We start from the raw sequence: 24397 nt of genomic DNA, 5'->3' as shown, positions 1-24397 counted from the left end.
TATGTTATAATTATGTTTCTCGGTATGTATGTACATGCATGTATGTGTGCATTCACTGTGTGTGTGTGTGTGTGTGTGTATGTTCCCTGAAACTAGGAGGTTCCCCTTAATATCTCCCAGAATGTCTAATGCAGTGCTCACCACATAGCAAGAAGAGGCTCAATCAATAGTTTTTGAATTAATTCATTAAAAGGACTTTCATTAATTTAGCAACTGTATACCACACAACTGGATTGTATAGTGATATTTAAGAACCTGTCATTCTTTCAATCATGACTGAATGTCTCCCATATGGCAGGCCTTGTAGTGGGTGCTAAAGAAACAAAGAACACAGTCCCCATCCAGAAGGAATGCACTGTCAGAGGGAAAAGGAACTGCCACATGAATAGATCATTCGAGCCCAGAGCACTAAGTGACACGAGGTATGTGTCAAGTGCTGAAAGAGGAACCAACTCTCTGGGGCATCAGAAAGAGATAAAGCACATTTTTAGAATTGAAGTACTGTCAGCTATGAGAGCTAAAGTCACAGCTTATTATCAAATCTCCTAAAGAACATCTTTTAGCACAGTTGCACTCTAATGTATAAAGGTTTAAAAGTTCAAATTTGGCTGAAGGACTTAAAATAAGACCCTATGTAACTGAAAATACTTGTCAGGCAGAACTGGGTTTAAATCCAGGCAAGTTACTGGTTCTGTGCTTTCAGCCTTTCTAAGCCTTGATTTCCACATCTGTTAAATGGGAATATACTAATATCTAATGAGTAAGAAAGTATAATTTTTGTTTGTCCAATATGGCGGCACCCAGTGGCAGTGTGAACTGGGAGGAGTTTGCCCAGTTCCAGGAATTACTCAAAGTGATAAGGACAAGTGATGACAGAATAGTATATAAATTAAACACTAAGGTTCTAACAGCTTCCTTTGTAGGGAAAATTGATGCCAGCCAAACCTGTAAACAAATTTATGGGTCTTTGATGGCAGCTCTTGCCAGTAGGAACAGAGTCATAAAAAATTGTATAGCCCAGGCCGGGCGCGGTGGCTAACGCCTGTAATCCCAGCACTTTGGGAGGCCAAGGAGGGCGGATCACAAGGTCAGGAGATCGAGACCATCCTGGCTAACATGGTGAAATCCCGTCTCTACCAAAAATACAAAAAATTAGCCAGGCGTTGTGGCAGGCGCCTGTAGTCCCAGCTACTCAGGAGGCTGAGGCAGGAGAATGGAGTGAACCTGGGAGGCAGAGGTTGCAGTGAGTCGAGATCGCGCCGCTGCATTCCAGCCTGGGCGACAGAGCGAGACTCTGTTTCAAAAAAAAAAAAAAAAATTGTATAGCCCAGACCTCAGAAGTAGTAAAAAACCTCCAAGAAGAGAGAGAAAATAATTTGGACAACTTAATGTTATTAAAGCAACTCAGAAAAGAACAGACAAAGTTGAAATGGATGCAGTCAGAACTGAATGTTGAAGAAATAGTAAAAGACAAAGGCTGGAAGGTGTTTAATAAACGGTGTCAAATTCACTTCAAACCTCCAAAGAATGAATAAAGAAAGAGAGATTTTTTTTTTTTTAAGGACTGGGTCATCTCATAAGAGGTAAGTATGACAGATATCAAGAGGGCAGGCTTCCTAGGATGATCTGTGAGCCAACAACAGTCCAAGACCTTTTGTTGATTTCAGCCCCACTTAGCCAAGACCTCAAGTATAAATAATTCTGATAATTATGGAGTAATCAACTGCTATTTTATATTGATTCTGTAAAAAAAAAAATTTTTGTTATTAAAATAATTTTCTGACTCAGTGTAAAAAAAAAAAAGCAAGTGTAATTTTTGCCATATCCACATACTATATCATGTACTACCTTGCCACAGTGACAGATTACCTAAGCTACATTTTTGTTGTTGCTGTTTTTAAGACAGGCTCTCTACTTTGTTGCCCAGGCTGGAGTGCAGTGGCACGATCTCAGTTCACTGCAACCTCTGCCTCCCGGGCTTAAACAATATTCCTGCCTCAGCCTCCCAAGTGGCAGGGACTACAGGTGCACGCCACCAAGCCAGGCTAGTTTTTGTATTTTTTATGTAGAGACAGGATTTCACCACGTTGCCCAGGCTGGTCTCAAACTCCTGAGTTCAAGCAGTCCATGCTCCTCAGCCTCCCAAAGTACTGGGATTACAGGTGTAAGCCACTGTGCCCAAGCCTTGATTTCTTATAAAATCAAACATATACTTCACTTACTATTTGACTCAACAATCATACTCCTAGAGAAATGAAGACGTGTGTTCTCACAAAAACCTGTACATATTTATAGTGGTTTTATTCATAATTGCCAAAAACTGGAAACAACACAAATGTCCTTCAATCAGAAAAAGAATAAACTGTGGTACATCCTTTCAATGAAACGCTATTCAGCAACAACAACAAAAAACCAAACTACTTGCAGGCAACAACATAGATGAATCTCAAATACAGTATGCTAAGCAAAAGAAGAATCGAAAAGAAAAATACTATATGATTTTATTTGTATGGAATTCTGAAAAAGGCAAAACTATAAGGACAGAACATAGATAAAAAGTTGCCACGGGGCGCAGTGGCTCACACTCGTAATCCCAGCACTTTGGGAGGCCAAGGCAGGCAGATCACCTGAGATCAGGAGTCTGAGACCAGCCTGACCAACATGGCAAAACCCCATGTCTGCTAAAAATACAAACATAAGCCGGGTGTGGTGGGGAACATCTGTAATCTCAGCTACTTGGGAGGCTGAAGCAGGAGAATCGCTTGAACCTGGGAGGCAGAGGTTGCAGTGAGCCGAGATTGCGCCACTGCTCTCCAGCTCAGGCGACAGAGCAAGACTCCGTCTCAACAAAAACAAAAAACAAAAAGAATTAAAAAGGGGCTGGGTGCAGTGGCTCATGCCTGTAATCCTAGCACTTGGAAAGGCCGAGGCAGGCAGATTGCCTGACCTCAGGAGTCCGAGACCAGCCTGGGCAACATGGCAAACCCCATCTCTACTAAAAATACAAAAAATTAGCCAGGCATGGTGGCACACACCTGTAGTCCCAGCTATTCCAGGGAGGCTGAGGCAGGAGAATCACTTGAAACCAGGAGATGGAGGTAGCAGTGAGCCGAGATCACGCCACTTCACTCCAGCCTGGGTGACAGAGCAAGACTCTGTCTCCAAAATTAAAAAAAAAAAAAATTACAAAGGGAAGAAATTTCTACCCATGGGATTTAATGTTATTTAAGGAAAACCAGAGGGCATCCTATACTGTGTGAAATACTGAGATAAGATATGCAAAGAGCCCAGACTGGAGCAGGTAGGTAGGGAGTAAATGTTACTTCCCTCTCCTACAGTTTTCCAACAAATCCAAAAAATGCATAAAAGCAGAGCAGATAAAGAATATCTAAATACTGTAAATGGAGAGAGAAACTGTGTTAATGAATCAGAAGACTCAATATAAACAATTAAGATTTCAATTATTCCCAAATTGATCTACAGATTCAACACAATCCTAAAAAAAAAAAAAAATCCCATCGGACTGTTTTCTGTAGAATCAACAAGCTAATTCTAAAAATTTTTATGGAAAACCAAAGGACCTAGAATAGCCAAAATAATTTTGAAAAAGAAGAACAAAGTTAGAGTTGGTAATCAAACTACACTAATCAAGACAGTAGGTACAGGTGTAAGCATATATGTAACAGAATAGAGCAGAGAAATAGACCCACATATACATGGTCAACTGGCTGTCAAAAAAGGTGCTAAGATAATTCAGTGGAGAAAGAAAATCTTTCCAACAAATGGTGCTGGAAACAACTGAATATTCATATGCCAAAAAAAAAAACTTTGACCCATTATATACAAAAATAATTCAAAATGGATCACAGACCTAAATATAATACTTAAAACTATAGAACTTCTAGGAGAAAACATAGGAAAATGTTTTTTTGCAACTGGGTCAGGCAAAGATTTCTTAGATATAAAAGAAAAAGCAGAAACCATAAGAGAAAAAGATTGATAAACTGAACTTCATTAAGCTTAACTTCTGCTCTTCAAAAGACATACTGTTAAGAGGACAACAAGATAAGTCATAGACAGGAAGAAAATATTTGCAAAACACATATCTGCAAAGGAACTGGTGGCCAGGTGCAGTGACTCACAACTGTAATCCCAGCACTTTGGGAGGTCACGGTGGGTGGATCATTTGTGGTCAGGAGTTCGAGACTGGCCTGGCCAACATGGTGAAACCCCATCTCTATTAAAAATACAAAAATTAGGCCAGGCCCGGTGGCTCACACCTGTAATCCCAGCACTTTGGGAGGCTGAAGCGGGCAGATCACGAGGTCAGGAGATTGAGACCATCCTGGCTAACACAGTGAAACCCCGTCTCTACTAAAAATACAAAAACAAAATTAGCTGGGCATGGTGGCGGGCGCCTGTAGTCCCAGCTACTCGGGAGGCTGAAGAAGGAGAATGGCGTGAACCCGAGAGGCAGAGTTTGCAGTGAGCTGAGATTGTGCCACTGCACTCCAGCCTGGGTGACAGAGCAAGACTCTGTCTCAAAAAAAAAAAGGAACTGCTATCTAAAAATAGATGAACAATTTTGAAAACCCAATAAGAAAACAAGCCATTTTTTTAAATGGACAAAAGATTTAAACAGACATATCATGAGGGAAGATACACAGATGACAAATAAGCACATGAAAAGATGCTCAACATCATTATTTATTAGTGAAGTGCAAATTAACACCACTATGAGATACCACTATAAACCTATTAATAGCTTTTTAAAAATTGATGATACCAACTGCTGACCAGGATGAAGAGTTGCCGGAAGTCTCATACATTGCTGGTGGGAATAAAAAATGGTGCAGCCATTTTGGAAAACAATTTGGCAATTTCTTATAAAGTTAAACATAAACTTACTATACAATCCAGAAATTGGAGGCGAGATTGGAGGTTGGAGGGAGGCAGAGGTTGCAGTTAGCCAAGACTGTGCCACTGCACTCCAGCCTGGGCAACAGAGTGAGACAAAAAAAGAAAAAAGAAAAAAAGAAAGGAAGCCTGGGCAACAAAGTGAGGCCCCATCTCTACAAAAAATTTTAAAATTAGCCAGGCATTCAGAGGACTAGGTCATATCAGGAAAATAAAAAATCAGCTTGGCGAGTTGGTGTTTGCCTGTAGTCCCAGCTATTTGGGAGAGAGAGGAGGATCGCTTGAGCCTAGGAGGTTGAGGCTGCAATAAGCAATGATCGCACCACTGCATACCAGCCTGGGTGGGAGAGAGAGACCATGACTGCATACCAGGCTGGGTGGGAGAGAGAGACCATGACTGCATACCAGGCTGGGTGGGAGAGAGAGACCATGTCTCTAAAAGAAAAAAAGAAAAAGAAAAGAGGTGGGCACTGTGGTTCACTCCTGTAATCCCAGCACTTTGGGAGGCTGAGGCAGGCGATCACTTGAGGTCAGGAGTTCGAGACCAGCCTGGCCAACGTGGTTGGTGAAACCCCATCTCTATTAAAAATACAAAAATTAGCCAGGTGCAGTGGTGCGCACCTGTAATCCCAGCTACTTGGGAGGCTGAGGCAGAAGAATCACTTGAGGCAGGAGTTAGAGACCAGCCTGGCCAACATGGTGAAACCCATGAGGTGGAGGTTGCAGGGAGCTAAGATTACACCACTGCACTCCAGCCTGGGTGACAGAGTGAGACTCTGTCTCAAAAAACAAAAAAAGAAAAAGAAAGGAAATTCTGACATATGCTACCACATGGATGACCTTTGAGGATATTATGATAAGTGAAAGAAGCCAGTCACAAAAAGACAAATACTATATGATTCCACTTACATGAGGCAGAATAGTCAAAGTCAGAGACAGAAAGTAGAAGGGTAGTTACCAGGAGCTTAGGGGAGGAAGGAATGGGCAGTTATTGTTTAATGGGTACAGTTTCAGTGTTTGCTTTTTTTAATCTTTTTTTTTTTTTTTTTTTGAGACAGAGTCTTGCTCTGTTGCCCACGCTGGAGTGCAGTGGCACAGTCTCAGCTCACTGCAACCTCCACCTCCTGGATTCAAGCGATTCTCCTGCCTCAGCCTCGCAAGTAGCTGGGAATACAGGTGCGCACCACTGCACCCAGCTAATTTTTGTATTTTTAGTGGAGACAGGGTTTTGCCATGTTAGCCAAACTAGTCTCGAACTCCTGACCTCTGGTGATCTACCCGCCTTAGCCTGCCAAAGTGCTGGGATTACAGGCATGAGCTACCGCGCCTGGCTTGTTTTTTTAAATTTTGAGACAGCGTCTCACTCCGTCACTCAGGCTGAAGTGCAGTGGCAAGAACACAGCTCACTGCAGTCTCCACCTCCTGGACTCAAGCTATCCTCCCGCCTAACCCTCCCGAGTAGGTGGGACTACAGGCACATGCCATCATGCCCAGCTAATTTTGTTATTTGTAGAGACGAGGTCTCGCTATGTTGCCCAGGCAGGTCTCAAACTCCTGGGATCAAGTGATCCTCCCACCTTAGCCTCCCAAAGTGCTGGGATTACAGGTGTGAGCCACTGCGCCCAGCTAGAGTTTCATTTTTATAAGATGAAAAGCATGATGGAGATGGATGGTGGTGATGCTTGTATAACATTATGAATGCATTTGATATCACTAAACTGTACAGTTAAAAATAGTTAAGCTGGTAACTTATGTGTATTTTACCACTAAAAAAAAAACTTGCAAAAACATGAAAGAATGTCAGACACATTATACTAAGTGAAAGAGGCCAGCCACAAACAGCTACATACTGTGTGATTTCATTTATATGATATTCTGGAGAAGTTAAAACCACAGGGCCAGAAAATTGGTCTGTGGTTGCCAGGGACTTGAGTGGGGAAGAGGGAGAAGACTGACTACACCAGGGCACCAAAGAACTTTTCAGGTTAATAGAACTAGTCTATATTTTTATTGTAGTACGTTATATAACTAAAAAGAGTTAATTTTACTACATGTAAACTGTATCTCAAAAGCCTAGTTTAACAAAAAAACAGAGCATTCTACCCACACCAAGAACATCCCATACAAAAGCATCCTTCATACCTTTCCTCGACTTTAATGGAGAGAGAGTTGCAGAGGTTGTGAACATACTGGGCATAACTCTCTGCCAGGGTCATGTCATATGCAGTCAGATGAATATTTAAAACCCCATATTCATAATCTGTCCCCAAATTAATGGCTCTCACTTCCACTTTTCCCTTCTTCTTCTTGGGCTGAAGAGAAAACAAAGAGAGAAAGAAAATAAAGTATTATACAAGAAATTCTAATAATACTATCTTGATATTTTAAAAAGTCAATCTTTCTAATAAATTTGTTCACATTTTGCTCTCAGGTTACCCCACCTACAAACTGAAGTTCTCCTGGGAAGGAAAGAGCAGCTTCCCTTGCCATTCTGGGCTGTGACATCAGCCAATGCAAGGAGAGAATATTGCTGTCATTACTTGAATGCATGAATTACTTGAACATGAATACATGTGACTGTCTTATACTATTACCTTGTTTTGAGATTCACCTCCCATTTCTGGCCTTCTATTACTCAATTTGTAAACCAACGGGATTATGTCAGATTGAAATATTTTTCTTTTTTTTGGAGACAGTCTCGCCCTGTCACCCAGGCTGGAGTGGCAGTGGCGTAATCTCGGCTCACTACAACCTCTTTCTCCCCAGTTCAAGTAATTCTCATGCCTCAGCCTCCTAAGTAGCTGGGACTACAGGCGCACACCACCACACCTGGCTAATTTTTCGTATTTTTCGTAGAGATGGGGTTTCACCATGCTGCCCAGGGCAGTCTCAAACTCCTGAGCTCAGGCAATCCACCCGCCTCGGCCTCCCAAAGTGCTAGGATTACAGGTGTGAGCACCACGCCTAGCCTAGATTAAAATATTCCTAACCCATATATGAATTAAGGGGTCTATGAGCCCCCCAATATATATATATATATTTTTTTGAGATGGAGTTTCACTCTTGTCGCCCAGGCTGGAGTGCAATGGCGCAGTCTCAGCTCACTGCAATCTCTACCTCCCGGGTTCAAGCGATTCTCCTGCCTCAGCCTCCCAAGTAGCTGGGATTACAGGTGCCTGCTACCACACCTGGCTAACTTTTGTAATTTTAGTAGAGATGAGGTTTAACAAGGTTGGCCAGACTGGTCTCGAACTCCTGACCTCAGGTGATTCACCCACCTAGGCCTCCCCAAGTGCCGGGATTACAGGCATGAGCCACTGCTCCTGGCCAAGCCCCAAAATTTATATGCAAAATTTTACATGTACATGTTTCCGAGGAGAGAATCCTGAGTTTTATCAGAATCATGAAAAAAAATTAACAGAAAGGAATCTCAGCATTAGTTCTCTTCTACTCCTAGCTCGAAATTCTACAATTGTCTACACAGCATTCCTTTTGAGAACTGAAAGGTAGAATAATTATTTGATTTCTTCCTTTTCTGTCATACAAAATATTGCTTCACTACATATCAACTTGTGTAGGCTGCTGTAAAAAGTTAAAATGAAGGCCGGGCATGATGGCTCATGCCTGTAATCCCAGCACTTTCAGAGGCTGAGTTGGATGGATCACGAGGTCAGGAGTTCAAGACCAGCCTGGCCAACATGGTGAAACCCCATCTCAACTAAAGATACAAAAAATTAGCCAGGCATGGTGGCACATACCTGTAACCCCAGCTACTCAGGAGACTGAGGTAGGAGAATCGCTTGAACCTGGGAGGTGAGGTTGAAGTGCGCCGAGATCACGCCATTACACTCCAGCCTGGGTGACAGGGCGAGACTCCATCTCAAGGAAAAAAAAAAAAAAAAGTTAAAACAAAGCCTGGGAAAAAATATTTAACACAACATACTTCAGAAAGAAGAAAGCACCTCAACCGAAAATAATCTAACCTAAATGCCCATAAAGAGAGGGACTTATAGCTGGGTACAGTGGCTGACACCTGTAATCCCAGAACTTTGAGGCCAAGATAGGAGGATAACTTGAGCCAAAGGGTTCAAGAGCAGCCCTGACAACATAGCTAGATCCCGACCCTACAAAAAAAATTTTCTTAATTAGCTGGGCATTGTGGCAAGTGCCTGTAATCCCAGCTACTCAGGAGGCTCAGGTGAGATGATGGCTTGAGTCTGAGGGGTTGAGGCTGCAGTGAGCCGTGGTCACGCAACTGCACTCTAGCTTGGGCAACAGAGTGAGATCCTGTTTCAAAACAGAAAAGGAGGGAGACTTATTAAGTAAATTATGCAGCTGTAAAAAGAAATAAGGGGCCGGGCGCGGTGGCTCACATCTGTAATCCCAGCACTTTGGGAGGCCGAGGCAGGTGGATGATGAGGTCAGGAGTTCGAGACCAGCCTAGCCAATATGGTGAAACCCCGTCTCTACTAAAAATACGAAAATTAGCTGGGCATGGTGGTGTGCGCCTGTAGTCCCAGCTGCTTGGGAGGCTGAGGCAGGAGAATTGCTTGAACCCGGGAGGCGGAGGTTGCAATGAGCTGAGATCCCGCCACTGCACTCGAACCTGAGCGACAGAACGAGACTCCATCTCTAAATAAATAAATAAATAACCACTTCTTTATGTACAGATACTGGAAAGGTCTTTAAGATAAAACAAATGATAAAAGCAAACTGTAGAATAATGTGTTCAAAATGTTGCCACACATATAAAATGGGGGAGCTGGAAGACAATAGATATGTGTGTGTGTGCATGTGTGTAATTACATACATGCTTATTTGCTTGCATATTTAAAAAATATCTCTGGAAGCATGTACAAAAATAGTATCAGCTAGGCACAGTGGCTCACGCCTGTAATTCCTGCACTTTGGGAGGCTGAGGCAGGCAGACTGCTTGAGCCTAGGAGTTCAGGACCAGCCTGGACCACATGGCAAAATCCCAGCTCTGCAAAAAACATAAAAATTAGCCAGCCGTGGTGGTGCACACCTGTAGTCCCAGCAACTTGGGAGGCTGAGACAGGAAGACTGCTTGAGCCTGGGAGGCAGAGGTTGCAGTGAGTGGTGATTGAGCCATTGCACTCCAGCCTAGGCGACAGAGTGAGACCATGTCTCAAAAACAAAAATAAAAACAACCCCCCCCCAAAAACTAGTATCATTGGCTGTTTGTGAGGGAACTAGGTGGCTGGGGTCTGAGGGTAGGAATGAGAATTTTAAACTATTTTCTTCTGTTTTTAAAATTTTCTAATAGTGTAAATATCTTATTAATCTAAAATTAGAATTTTAAAATCTATTATGTTTGAATTTTAGTAAATTTTTATTGCATTAATATGCAAAAATACATAAATAAGTTACACAGCTCAATGAATTTTCACAAAGTGAAAGTACCTCTGTAATCAGTACCCTAGACAAGAAACAGAACATTACAAGTACCCTAGGTCTCCTTTCCCCAAATTAGTAACCACTATCCTGACTTATGAAACCATAGAGTTATTTTGCATGTTTTTGAAACTCATGAAAATGGAATGATAGATACATTCTCTTTTGTGTCCGTCTTCTTTCATTCATTAGGTTCATAAGATTCAACCAGGCATTATATGGAATGGCAATTCTTTCCTTCTCATGTGCTACTAGTCCACTGTATGAATATGCCACAATTTATTTATCCCTTCTACTGTTGGTGGAAATTTGAGTTATTTCCAGTATGGGGCCGTTATGAATAGTAGTGCAACCAATGTTCTAGTATGTATCTTTTAGTGAACATATGTATGCATTTCTGTTGGGGGTGTACCTGGGAGCTGAACTACTGAGTTACACAGTATGAACAGGTTCACCTTTAATAGACACTCTCAAACAGTTTTGTAGAGTAGTTTCCAATTTAGACTTCCACCAGCAGTGTATGAGAGTTCTAATTGCTCTACATTCTTCCTAACACTTAGAAAACAGTATAGTCAGGTTTTCTTGTGGGTTTCTTTATTGTAGCCATTTTGGTAGTGGTAATGCAATGAGATTTTAACTAGCATTTTCTTTATATCTATTGAGCCTGAGCACCTTCCCATATGATTACTGGCTATTTGGATACTATCTTTTGTAATCTGCCTATTCAAGTATTTTGCTCATTTTAAAAATTGGGTTGTCTGCCTTTCTCTTATTGATTTGTAAAGGCTCTTTATATATTCTAAACATGATCCTTTGTACATGCTGCAAATATCTTCTCCCTCTCTGTACCTTCCCTTTTTACTTTATTTTTATTTTATTTTATTTTTTTGTGAGACAGGGTTGGCCGGGTGTGGTGGCTCATGCCTGTAATCCCAACACTTTGGGAGGCCGAGGTGGGTGGATCACCTGAGGTCAGGAGTTCAAGACCAGCCTGGCCAATATGGTGAAACCGCGCCTCTACTAAAAATACAAAAATTAGCTGGGTGTGGTGGCGGGTGCCTGTAGTCCCAGCTACTCCAGAGGCTGAGGCAGGAGAATCGCTTCAACCTGGGAGGCAGAGGTTGCAATGAGCCAAGATCACACCACTGCACTCCAGCCTGGGTGACAGAGCGAGACTCCGTCTAAAAAAAAACAAAAAACAAAAAACAACAACAGGGTCTTACTCTGTTGCCCAGGCTGGAGTTCAGTGGCACAATCACAGCTTACTGCAGCCTCGACCTCCTAGGCTCAAGTGATCGTCACACCTCAACCTCCTGAGTAGCTAGGATTACAGGCATGTGCCATTATGCCCAGCTAATTTTTGCATTTTTTTATAGAGACAAGGTTTTTCCACGTTGCACAGGCTGGTCTCAAACTCCTGGGTTCAAGTGATCCGCCAGCCTTGGCCTCCCGAAGTATTAGGATTATAGGCATAAGCCACAGCTTCCAGCCCCCTTTTAACTTTATAATGGTATATTTTGATGAGAAGCTATTTTTTTATTTTTATTTATTTTCTCTTTTTCATTTAACTTGTCACTGACAAAACTGAGTTTTTTTTTTTTTTTTTTAAGGACAGGGTCTCACTATATTGCCCAGGTTGGAGTGCAGTGACACAACAGTAGCTCACTGCAGCCTGGAACTCCGGGTCTCAAGTGATCCTCCCGCCTCAGCCTCCCAAGTAGCTGGGACTACAGTGCACATTATCATGCCTGGCTAATTTTTAAAATTTTTCATAGAGATGGGGTCTCACTCTGTTGCCCAGGCAGGTCTCAAACTCCTGACCTCAAGCGATCCTTCCACCTCAGCCTCCCGAAGTGCTGGGATTATAGAAGTGAGTTACCACACCAGGCCTGAAGTTGAAATTAAGTTCTTATTTTTAATGTAGTCCAATGTATTCATTTTTTATGGTTATAGGGATTTTTGTGTCCTGTTTAAGAAATCTTTGCCTACCTTAAGATCATGGAGACATCCTTGTATTTTACCTTCTAGCAGTTTTATTATTTTAATATTTACATTTAGATCTACAATCCATCTTTAAGTCATTTCTGTGTGTGGTGTGAAATAGGGTCAAGAGTCATTTTTTGTTTTCACATGATCATCCAGCCGAAATGACCCAGCCACACTGCTTTACAGTGCCACCTATGTCATATAACAAGCACCCAGAGATATGTGCATTTGTTTCTCTACTCTTCTGTTCCATTGGGCTATTTGTCTATCCATGAGATAATACCACCATGTCCTAATAATTGGAGATTTATAGTAAGTCTTGCTATGGGGCTGAATTATTTTTTTAAGAAAAAAAGAAAAAAAAACTATCTCTACTGATATGTCTTAAGTCACCCCATCTAATAGCCAACAGTCTAGGGGCTTCCACAGCAGCATTGTTCCTAACAGAGCACCTGGAATGGTTCCCTTACACTGCTGCTCTGAAGGTCAACCTATCAAGAGCAGGAAGCCAATTTGAGGAAGCACAGAGAAGACAAAGAAATGGTCCTTTTACAAGGCCAGTAATACTGATGATAGACCTGATCTCACAGGAATGTTTTGAGAACTGAACAAAATACTATATATAAAATGGTTAATACAATCTGTGGCACATAAACACTAAACATTAACTTTTATTATTATTTTCACTTTATATTCCTCCTATCTAGCACAGGGCCCAGCAAAGAGAAAACATACAATGAGTCATTATTTTAAAATTTTAGAATAGGAAGGAATTTAGAGATGCTTTTGTCCTGGTTCTTCATCTTTGCAAGGGAAGAATATGAAGCCCAAACAGATAAATGTGTTCCCCAGAATCACGAAGCCAGACAAGACAGACCCCAGGAACTAAAATCCAGACCTCCTGATCCCTAGTGCAGGAATTTTTCCTCTGCATTACTAAAGTTCTTAACAGTGGTGGCCACCCCAGGGTGCTAGACCTTGCGGTGAGTGGGAAGCCAACCTCTAGAAACCAACCACCAACATGCAGGCATTTGGCTCTCTCCTCTTCAGAGCCCAACACATTCATGGCCAAATGCAGCAATCAGGACTTCTCATCATGACAGGCAGCACTGCAGTAAGAGCTGTCTAGAATGCTGAAGTCAGAATGCAATGGAGAGTGGCTGAAATTTTCCAGCAGACAGGGAGGAGCTTCTCTGAAGCCTGTAGGAGGCTTTTCTTAACCACAGAAAATGCCAGGACTCTCCAAAGGTATTGCTTTAGGGGAACAAAGAAAAGAAAGCTGATCCCAGTGTCCCTCTTGGCATCTCATTTGCTTTCCCATGTTGGCCTAGATCTACCTGAACCAATTCACATTATCAAGATCCCACTGTGATATTACAATACATATTTCAGTTCTGAGCCAGGGCACAGCATAGCCAGCAAGAGCTTAACTGCATATAATACCAGATGCCAGTTTCTGTCATTTTATCTACACAATTTTTCTCACATCCATCCCATTCTCTCAATGCCTACTGATTGAGTTCAGGACTTCATGAATGCCATGAGGAACTATTAAAGATATATCTGTGGGCCAGGAGTGGAGGCTCATGCCTGTAATCCCAGCACTTTGGGAGGCCGAGGCAGGTGGACCATGAGGTCAGGAGTTCAAGACCAGCCTGACCAACATGGTGAAACCCCATCTCTACTAAAAATACAAAAAAATTAGCCAGGCGTGGTGGCGGGCGCCTGTAGTCCCAGATACTCAGGAGGCTGAGGCAGGAGAATCGCTTGAACCCATGAAGCGGAGGTTGCAGTGAGCCAAGATCACGCCACTGACTGAACTCCAGCCCGGGCAACAGTGCGAGACTCTGTCTCTAAATAAATAAATAAATAAATCTGTGCAAAGGATATACATGAATAAAGCTGTGTTTTGGGAAGCCCAACCTGACTGCACATGAAGGCCAGCCAGGCAGGAAAGGAAAGGAAGTTAGGAGAAATGTAGTAGGGAGGATGGACTACTGTCCATCATCAAACGTTGGCACTCCTATGGCCTAGATTCACTAAGGGATGGCCCAGGATTGTCATTCTTAGGTCCTTGTAGGACTGCACTCTGGTCCCCCAAATAGACTATAGGGTAAATTATGAAACAAGTTTTGTACACAAATGTTCACATTATTATCCCTATTTCACAGACAGAAAACTGAGGTCCTCTGAAGGTAAGTTACTTGCCCAAGGTTACTGAGAAACTTTGCTGGAAAGAGCAGATAAAGAAAGGAATCAAATTAGAATCATAGCCTGTTACAGCCAGAAAGGATCTTAGAGATAATTTAATCTCTCCTTCCCCCTAATTCTACACAACGGGGAAGTTGAGACCCAGAAAAGGAAAATGGCTTGTATAAGGTTTAACAGCAAGACAAGGGCAAAGGTAACAACTTTATGTCTATCCAGAACTGGAAGCTGAGTCTGCAGCCCCAAGCCCAGGCTCTCTCCTCTAAAGTGATAGTATCTACCCATCGCTATAAGTGACATTCTCCAGGGTGAGAAAGTTGGATAAGAATTAATCCATTATCTGAATCCTCAAACAAAAAGGCTAATATGCCTGCAGCATATTCAGCTTCCAGAAATTCTAGTGATGAAAATAACAAAATTTACACCCGAGGATTTGAATGATTTGGGGTTAGTACTATCAACAGTCCATAATGAGCTGTGAGGTACGAAGCGATTGAGTATGTTTATAACCTGGTGTTATACACTTGAGAGACATATGGACAAAAGGCCTGGCTCTGACTGGGGTAGCAAGGAGGCATGGCCTGATGCTATATAAAGTACACTAGACTTAGATGGAAGCCACAGAAAATCTGACCTCAAATCCTAACTATCTGCTTAGTCACTACATGACACTGTGTGACCTTTCTAGGCCTCAGTTTCCTCATCTGTAACAGCTAAAGTTATTGTGAAGCTTAATAGAGTGAATTTATATGAAATGGAAATACTAGAGATGTTAGATGAATTCTGGCCATCCTCATTCCAAATATCGGCTCTGAAAACTTCTAGCCACGTGGGCACATCATTTAATCTTTCTCTGAGTCTTGGATTCCTCAAACAGGGTCTCAAATAACCATATGATACTCTAAGGCTTAAATAATATATATGTTTATAAGGCTATAAAATGAAATAATGTCTTTAAAGCCTGGCACATAGTACTTATAGCACCTGGTATATAATAATAAGTAGCATTTTTGGAAGGGCGCGGTGGCTCATGCCTGTAATCCTGGCACTTTAGAAGGGTGAGGTGGGAGGATCACCTGAGGTCAGAAGTTCGAGACCAGACTGGCCAACATGGTGAAAACCCGTCTCTACTAAAAATACAAAAAATTAGCTGGGCATGTGGTGGTGAGTGACTGTAATCCCATCTACTTGGGAAGCTGAGGCAGGGAGAATCACTTGAACCCAGGAGGTGGAGGTTACAGCCAGGCACCTGTAGTCCCAGCTACTCAGGAGGCTGAGGCACCAGAATTGCTTGAACCTGGGAGCTAGAGGTTGCAGTGAGCCGAGATGGTGCCACTGCACTCCATCCTGGGTGACAGAGTGAGACCCTGTCTCAAAAAAAGTAAATAAATGAAAATAAAACTACAAAAATTAGCTGGGCATGGAGGTGCACACCTGTAATCCTGGCTACTCAGGAAACTGAGGCACAAGAATTGCTTGAACCCAGGAGGAAAAGGTTGCAGTGAGCCAAGATTGCGCCACTGCACTCCAACCTGGGCGACAGTGAGACCCTGTCTCAAAAAAATAAATTAAAAATAAATAAATGGCATTTAAAAATTATTATTATTTTGAGACAGAGTCTCACTCTGTCACTCAGGCTAGGGTGTAGTGGCATGATCTCGACTCACTGCAACCTTCACCTCCAGAGTTGAAGCAATTCTTGTGCCTCAGCCTCCCGAGTAGCTGTGATTACAGGCATCTGCCACCATGTCTGGGTAATTTTGTATTTTTAGTAGAAATGGGGTTTCACCATGTTGGCCAGGCTGGTCTCAAACTCCTGAACTCAGGTGATCCACCAGCCTCCGCCTCCCAAAATGCTGGGATTACAGGTGTGAGTCACTGCACTCTGCCATAAATGGCATTTTTAAAAGAGGTTGTGTAGTGTACATAGATAGGACATTACTGTTACTACTATATATTGGAGATAAGCATGGTCCCAATTTCCAACTAGTAAATTTTACGAAATGAAGAATGTATTAAGCAACTGCAGTTTGCAAAGTGCTAGTTCAATTACTCTAAAGAAAGACAGGGTGGGCGCGGTGGCTCACGCCTGTAATCCTAGCACTTTGGGAGGCCGAGGCAGGCGGATCACGAGGTCAGGAGATCGAGACTATCCTAGGCAAAATGGTGAAACTCCATCTCTACTAAAAATACAAAAATCTGCTGGGCATGGTGGCACGTGCCTGTAATCCCAGCTACTCAGGAGGCTGAGGCAAGAGAATCGCTTGAACCAGGGAGTCGGAGGTTGCAGTGAGCCAAGATCACACCACAGCACTCCAGCCTGGTGACAGAGCGAGACTTCGTCTCAAAAAAAAAAAAAAAAAAAAAAAAAGACAACATGGCTGGGCACAGTGGCTCACACCTGTAATCCCAGCACTTTGGGAAGCCAAGGTGGGTAGATTGCTTGAGCCCAGAAGTTTGAGACAAGCCTGGGCAACATGGCAAGACCCTATCTCCACAAAAAAATTTAAAAATTAGCCCTGTGTGATGGCGTGTACCTGTGGTCCCAGCTACTCAGGAGGCTGAGGCTGGGGGATCGCTTAAACTCAAGAGTTTGAGGTTGCAGTGAGCTATAATCACACCACTACACTCCAGGCTGGATGACAGAATGAGATCCTGTCTCAAAAAAAAAAACAAAAAAACAAAAAAAACGAAAAAAACAGGCCAGACATGGTGGCTCACACCTGTAATCCCAGCACTTTGGGAGGCCGAGGCGGGCAGATCACCCAAGGTCAGGAGATTAAGACCAACCTGGCCAACATGGTGAAACCCTGTCTCTACTAAAAATACAAAAAATTAGCTGGGCATGGTGGCACACGCCTGTAGTCCCAGCTACTCGGGAGGCTGAGGCAGGAGAATCACTTGAACCCGGGAGGCGGAGGTTGCAGTGAGCCGAGATCACGCCGTTGCACTCCAGCCTGGGTGACAGAGCGAGACTCCGTCTCAAAAAACAAACAAACAAACAAAAAAACAGCAAAAACAAAATAAAACAAGAACAACAAAAACAAAAAACAAAGAAAGAAAAGAAACATGATGACCACTGCTTCCCCTTTCCGCTTCCTGCTGCCTGAAATGTGAACATAGTGGCTAAAGAGGGAGCAGCCATCTCAAACCATGAGATAGAAGCAATATGATAAGTATGGCAAAACAAAAAGCTAGAATATCTACTTATACTTTTATGTCAGAAAGAAAGAAATTTCTATTTTACTTAAGCCCCTGGTATTGTAGGTCTCTCTATTATGGTAGCTAAACTACTACCACAATTCATGTAGGAAGGTACTATGTCTCATTAATCTTTCTATTCCTAGAGCCCCAAATTATTAAATGTTGAGTTGAACTGAAATGAATTCTAGGCCAGCTGTGGTGGCTCACACCTGTAATCCCAACACTTTAGGAGCCCAAGGCAGGCATATCACTTGAGTCCAGGAGTTCGAGACCAGCCTGAGCAACATGGTGAAACCCCATCTTTACAAAAAATTAGCCAGGTGTGGTGGGGCGCACCTATAATCCCAGTTACTTAGGAGGCTGAGGTGGGAGGATTACCTGAGCCAGAGAGGTCAAGGCTGTAGTGAGCCATAATCATGCCACAGCACTCCAGCCTAGATGACAGAGTGAGCCCATCTCAAAAAATTAATTAATCAATTTAAAAAATAAAAATATTAGCAAGGCGTAGTGGTACACACCTGTAGTTCCAGCTACTCTGGAGGCTGGGGTGAGAAGATCACTTGAGCCTGAGAGGTTGAGGGTACAGTGTGCTATGATTGCACCACTGCACTCCAACCTGGGCAACAGAGCAAGACCCTGTCTCTGAAAAAAATAATAATTAAAAAAACAAAAACATAACTGAGTTTCTCTGTCAATATTTGTTTTTATCAAGTAAAGCTGATAGGAAGAATGTGTGAAATTTAGAAAATTCTATCCATTCATTTAATATGTTTCTAAAATGGGAAAGACTATTATTATTCATCTTGAGGAGGGGTTTGGCTCTAGTACCACCAATGTTCCAAGGGAATATGGCTTGCAAGGATCTGAGATAATGGATGCCAAAGTACTTTTAGAATGGAAAAGGGTCATTACTATTATTCATATCAAACATGAATCCCTCTAAAAATCAGACACTATTGTAATTTGGTGACACAGGGCAAGACTCCCAGCAGGCTGCAGACCAGGAGCTCTAATGGCACAGGCAGTCAGGTCTTCACGTGAGTCACTCCCTGTACTTAGAAAAGCCCTGGGGAGCTTTTCTATGTTCTTCACAGCCCTGTGTCAACAGCTACCCCAAGCAACTAGATACTGCCAGAGGAGTGTCCAGTTCAGCTTTACCTACCCAGTGCCAAGAATACAGGTGGCATTTAATAAATGTTTGTTGAGCTGAACTCCGTAACACCTTCACTGACCCTTTTGGGGAGAATTGCTTCTTTTTTGTTTTTAAAATTGTATGGATTTACCATGTAAAACATTGTGAAGGAATTGCTTATCTTTGCTCTCTTGATATTTAGTTTATTCCCTAGTAAAGCACTTGCCTCAAGTATTTAGTTACACTTTTGAGCACTAACTTTCCCAGCAGACTTTACACTTTTTACAGGACCATGTTCCGTTCACCTGAGCATCATGGATACTCAGCACAATGCATGGCATATAGTAGATGCTCAATTATGGTTTTTCTTTTAATGAGCTACAAGAAATAAATGAGTGAAAACATGAGTGCCAATATAAAGTAACTCTCCCTAAGCCAGTCCTATAATACATGTCTAGCCCTACAGTTTCTAGACCAGCAAAACCAATTGTTTTGTTACCAAGAAGGTAGGACCGGATGTGAGGGCGATCTGGCTGCAACATCTGTCACCCCATTGATTGCCAGGGTTGATTCAGCTGATCTGGCTGGCTAGGCAGGTGTCCCCTTCCTCCCTCACCACTCCATGTGCGTCCCTCCCAAAGCTGCAAGCTCAGTAGAAGAGGACAACCATCCCCAATAGAGGAAGACCGGTCCTTAGTCAAGGGTATATGACTAGCTGTGCTCCCCTGCTACAACCTCCAGACAAGCTCTCAAGAAGCCAGGACTATAACCATAAAGTGATTCTGACCTTCTGATTTATCTGGGAATGATTCCAGTCTCCTCAGAGATTTGTGGCTGTGACAGCTTATCTATTATGGGTGCTACAACAAAATAAAATAGGTGACAGAAATGGCAGAAACCTCCTTTCTATCAACACTAAAAACAGCATGAAGTTTCCAAAAGAAAAGCTATCTTGATTCCTAGGGGCCATTCTGCAAAGAGGAAGAAAATTGTCTGAGTTACAGAAGATATACCTAACTCTCTTGCTCCAAGGCCTGGAAATGAGAACATATGACAAGGTGACAGAAATTCATGTTGCCTCCATTTCATCCTTCCATATCTTTCTCTTGGCAATTTTCAGATTATTAAGCTGCCATTACCCCAAGACTGGAAGCTGGACAACAGCTGAGGGCAAGTAACTAAATGGTCTTGGGAAAAATGACCCAGTGCTATACAAATGTGAATGACTATTATTATTTTTACTTTTTTTTTTTTTTTTTTTTTTTTTTTTTTGAGACAGAGTTTCACTCTTGTTGCCCAGGCTGGAGTGCAATGGCATGATCTCGGCTCATTGCAACCTCCACCTCCCTGGCTCAAGCGATTCTCCCGCCTCAGTCTCCCAAGTAGCTGGGATTACAGGCATGCGCCACCATGCCCAGCTAATTTTGCATTTTTAGTAGAGATGGAGTTTCACCATGTTGGTCAGGCTGGTCTCGAACTCCTGACCTCAGGTGATCCTCCCGCCTCGGCCTCCCAAAGTGCTGGGATTATAGGCATGAGCCACCACGCCTGGCCTTATTTTTACTTCTATGAAATATAAGTCACTCCAAATATCTGAAGCCTTTTAAATTCAACTGAATGATGCAGGGCCTTTAAGGAATAATGAGATCTACACTTTGAGACAGGATGCTAGGTCTGGAGATACACTCTAAAATATGATCACTCACTGCCACAGGTCAAGATGGGTCTTACAGGATGAGCACCATAGAGAAAAAAGGGAGGGTATCATCCCATACAAAGGAAAGAGCATGTGCAAAGGCAGAGAGGCAGGAAAGAGCATGGGTGTATGAGAAAACATGTCTGAAATACAAGGTGCAAAAAGGGAAATCACTGAGAAGGAGGTCAGGTACATACTGTAAGCGAGCTGAAATACCACATTTATTGTCATACCCCATGCTGCCACCTGAGAAAAAGCCTCATTTTTATCTCTCATCTACTCCCTCAAAAAAGCATCAAGGACAAGGACATGGGATGGAGGGATGGGAAACTATTCAGAGTTATAAACCGGGCCATGTAAGAAAAAGATAAAAACAGGCTGGGCACGGTGGCTCATGTCTATAATCCCAGCTCTTAGGGAGGCCAAGGTAGGTGGATCACCTGAGGTCAGGAGTTTGAGACCAGCCTGGCCAACATGATGAAACCCCATCTCTACTAAAAATACAAAAATTACCTGGGCATGGTAGCGCATGCCTGTAATCCCAGCTACTCAGGAGGCTGAGGCAGGACAATTGCTTGAACCCGGAAGGCGGACATTACAGTGAGCTGAGATGGCACCACTGAACTCCAGGAAGACTCCATCTCAAAAAAGAAAGAAAGAAAGAAAGAAAGAGATAAAAACAGTATTAACAAGGAAAGCTGAGATGAAGTAGATACCCCCTTCCTTCCCAAGATGCGTAAGTCATAAGACTGAGTGTGGGACCTTTCGAAGGAGGAATGAAGGGATTATACCAGCAGAAATGGGACAAGGGTTGGATACTTTATGCATGAGCATGAGAATTTACTCGTCTTAGGGATGTTGGGCTCACAAGAGTAGGGGGGCCAGACTGAGACCCAGAGAGGAAAAAATGGGAATCTGGCCAACTTATTTTTTTTCTAGGCTTAGGGAGAGAAAGAAAGGAGGCCACAAAAGATTCCATCTAGTTTAACTAGTCCAGTTCCCCAGAGGGATAAGAGACAGGAACTCAGGACAGAGCCTCTGTAAGGTGGTGAATGAAAGCTTTCACTGTGCTGTCCTGTGCAGGAAGCCAGGAGGCTGGAGCAACTTACTCCAGTATCCAGCACTACTGTACTGGCCACCCTGGGACACTGAATAACATCAGAGAAAAGCCTACAACCCTAAACAAAGGGAGCATCCAATCCATTCAAGCAACCAAGGTCATCTGGAGCCAGGTGTTTGCAGACTGTGGGTTATATTTGATAAATCTGATTTATAAAACCACAGGGCAGCTCCAATAACCACATTTCAGTCCAGCTTAATCAATATTTACTGTCCTCTCCTTGATGCTAGGCCCTGTGCTGGACACTGAGGATATGAAGAAAACTGAGACTTCTACCCTTAGGGACCTCATAATCTAAAATAGAACATAGTCATCAAAATAGATGGTTAAGGCCAGGTGCGGTGGCTCACTCCTGTAATCCTAGTACTTTGGGAGGCTGAGGCAGGCGGATCACTTAAGTCCTGGAGTTTGAGACCAGCCTGGGTAACATGGCGAGACCCCCCCTCTACAAAAATATAATGAGCCGGGTGTAGTGGTATACTCCTGTAGTCCTAGCTACTCAGGAGGCTGAAGAGGGAGAATCATTTGAGCCTGGGAGGCAGAGGTTGCAGTGAGCTGAGATTGCACCACTGCATTCCAGCCTGGGTGACAGAGCGAGAACCTGTCTCAAAAACAAAAACAAAAACAACAAAAACACTCAGATGATTAAAACATAGAGCAGTTTTCCTAGGAGAGAGTAAGCACAAGAACTCTGGCAGCTTATGGTAAGAAAAGCAACTCAGGGCTAGGCATGGTGGTTCCCACCAGTAATCCCAGCACTTGGGAGGCCAAGGTGGGAGGATCACTTGAACTCAGGACCGGAAGACTAGCGTGGGCACTATAGTGAGACCCCATCTCTACAAACATTTCTAAAAATTAGCCAGGCTTGGTGGCATGTGCCACCAAGTAGTCCCAGCTACTGAGAAGCTGAGGCAGAAGGATCGCTTGAACCTAGGTATTCAAGGGGCAGTGGGCCAGGATCACACCACTGCATTCCAGCCTGGGCAGCAGAGTGAGACCATGTCTCAAATTTAAAAAAGAAAAAAAAAAAAAGAAAGAAAGAAAAGTAACGTAGTGCAGAGAATCCAGGAAGGTTTCTTAGAAGGAGAAATTTGTCTGTGTCCCTCCTCACCCTGCTTTCTCACTGAGATTTAAAGGTTGAAGAGGAATTAGCCAGGTGAAGAAGGGGAGGTCTTCCAAGTAGACAGAACAGCTTGTGAGCCTTGAAAAAGTATAATGACTTGGAGGAAAAACAAAAGGCCCAATACAGTTAAAGCGTGGTATCCAGGAGAGTGGAGAAGAGGCTGGAGAGGAAGGTGGGGACAGATGGCATTAAGCTTCCTTTTATACCACGTTAATGGAGTGGGTCAGAGCATGACATATGCAGAAAATTATCTGAGAGAGAAGATTCTAAGACATTTTTTTAAAACAGCCAAAAAAGTCCCCCTCAAACAAAACTAATTTTATTTCCCACTATTTTATGTGGGACTTTTAGAAGGGGGATATCTCACTGATGTTGTACACTGTTTTACTTAATATTTTGGGAAGTAACTGCCTCTGACTTCAACTGAAGAAAACACTTTTTTGTTGCAAATGTAATGTTTTTATAATGGTGTCAGCAAATAAAAGGATGCTTAGTATTAAAAAAAAAAAAAAAAAGAAGGGGGATGTCTCAAAATAAAACAACTTCAATAATTTACTCTAAGGTGTCACAACTCCAAAAAAGTAAATCATTCCTTCCGAATTTTAATAGCGCTTTGTATCTTCCTTGTAGCACTTGTCACTTTCTGCCTGGAAGTATATTGTCTGTGTCTTATCTCTGTTGGTTTAACAGCTCCCTCTGAGAATGAACCATGTCTTGTTCATCCATTTTGTAAAATTATTTTGCTTGCCAGGCATGGTAGCTCATCTCTGTATTCCTTGCACTTTGGGAGGCTGAGGCAGGTGTATCACTTGAGCTCAGGAGTTCGAGAACAGTCTGGGCAACATGGCAAAATACCATCTCTACAAAAAAATACAAAAATTAGCTGGGTGTGGTGGTGCATGCCTGTAGTCCCAGCTGCTCAGGAGGCTGAGATGGGAGGCTCTCTTGAGCCCAGGAGGCAGAGGTTGTAGTGAGCCGAGATCGCACCACTGCACTCCAGCCTGTGCGGCAGAGAGATTCTATTTAAAAAAAAAAAAAAAAAAAAAAAAGAATTATTTTGCAACTCACTCTTGAATAGGCAAGGCATCAAGAGTTCCTAGCACATAATAGATATTCAATAAATATTGCACAGCATCGTGAAGTTACATGACATACAAGTTGAAATTCTAGTCTTAGAGATATTCTAATCCAGAATTTCTCTACCTTTGTGAAAAGTCTGATAAAAACTGTAGACTCTCTTCCCAGAAAAATTCACCTACAACAAACATTTTACATATAATTTCAGGACCCGCCACGCCTAGACGGGGAAGGTTGACTTACCCAAAGTCACAAGGCAGAAAAGCGGCAGAACCAAGCCTAGAACACAAGTTTCCTTGTTCCTAATTCAGTAGACTTCCCACTACAAAGGAACAATTTTAGTAGGGCATTTGTTTCCTGCTGGGAGCCTGGCTAATACAGGCCTGATAGGTGGTAATGTTCTTCTCCTGAAATTTTTTACTGTAAGGATGAGCTCAGAAGAACACGGCAAGGTTAGTGGTTTCTAAGGCCCAAATTCAGTGGAATTGGACCTTGCCAAGAAGAGAGAGGTAAATAGGA

At 42.7% G+C, this 24397-nt stretch overlaps 2 protein-coding genes across 7 annotated transcripts in view; one reads left to right on the top strand and one right to left on the bottom strand.

Annotated features, from left to right (window-relative positions):
* Nucleotides 1-24397, bottom strand: part of MRPL48 (mitochondrial ribosomal protein L48) — a 78280-nt gene that overhangs the window by 12617 nt on the left and 41266 nt on the right. For all 6 annotated transcript variants that reach the window (NM_001251970.1, XM_063782530.1, XM_063782532.1 and 3 more), the window contains one exon: nt 7060-7229. In NM_001251970.1, the coding sequence (NP_001238899.1) occupies nt 7060-7229 (170 nt within the window). The remainder of the gene's footprint in view (nt 1-7059; nt 7230-24397) is intronic.
* Nucleotides 791-1615, top strand: LOC100609546 (protein MIX23-like). The gene is made up of 2 exons (XM_003313208.5): nt 791-1021; nt 1332-1615. The coding sequence occupies exons 1-2, from the start codon at nt 791-793 to the stop codon at nt 1533-1535; spliced, it is 435 nt and encodes a 144-aa protein (XP_003313256.1). The 3' UTR covers nt 1536-1615.

The sequence above is a fragment of the Pan troglodytes genome, chromosome 9, assembly GCF_028858775.2.
Source record: "Pan troglodytes isolate AG18354 chromosome 9, NHGRI_mPanTro3-v2.0_pri, whole genome shotgun sequence".
Classification (NCBI taxonomy): Eukaryota; Metazoa; Chordata; class Mammalia; order Primates; family Hominidae; genus Pan; species Pan troglodytes.
Note: the sequence above shows the minus strand (reverse complement) of the source record. Positions and strands in the feature narration are given on the sequence as shown.

What these genes read in the sequence shown, in the direction of transcription:
- LOC100609546 (XM_003313208.5), top strand. Translation starts at nt 791, where the DNA reads ATGGCGGCACCCAGTGGCAGTGTGAACTGGGAGGAGTTTGCCCAGTTC. An exon ending in TAAAAAATTGTATAGCCCAG is followed by an intron (nt 1,022 to 1,331) that starts GCCGGGCGCGGT and finishes TGTATAGCCCAG; the next exon opens with ACCTCAGAAGTAGTAAAAAA.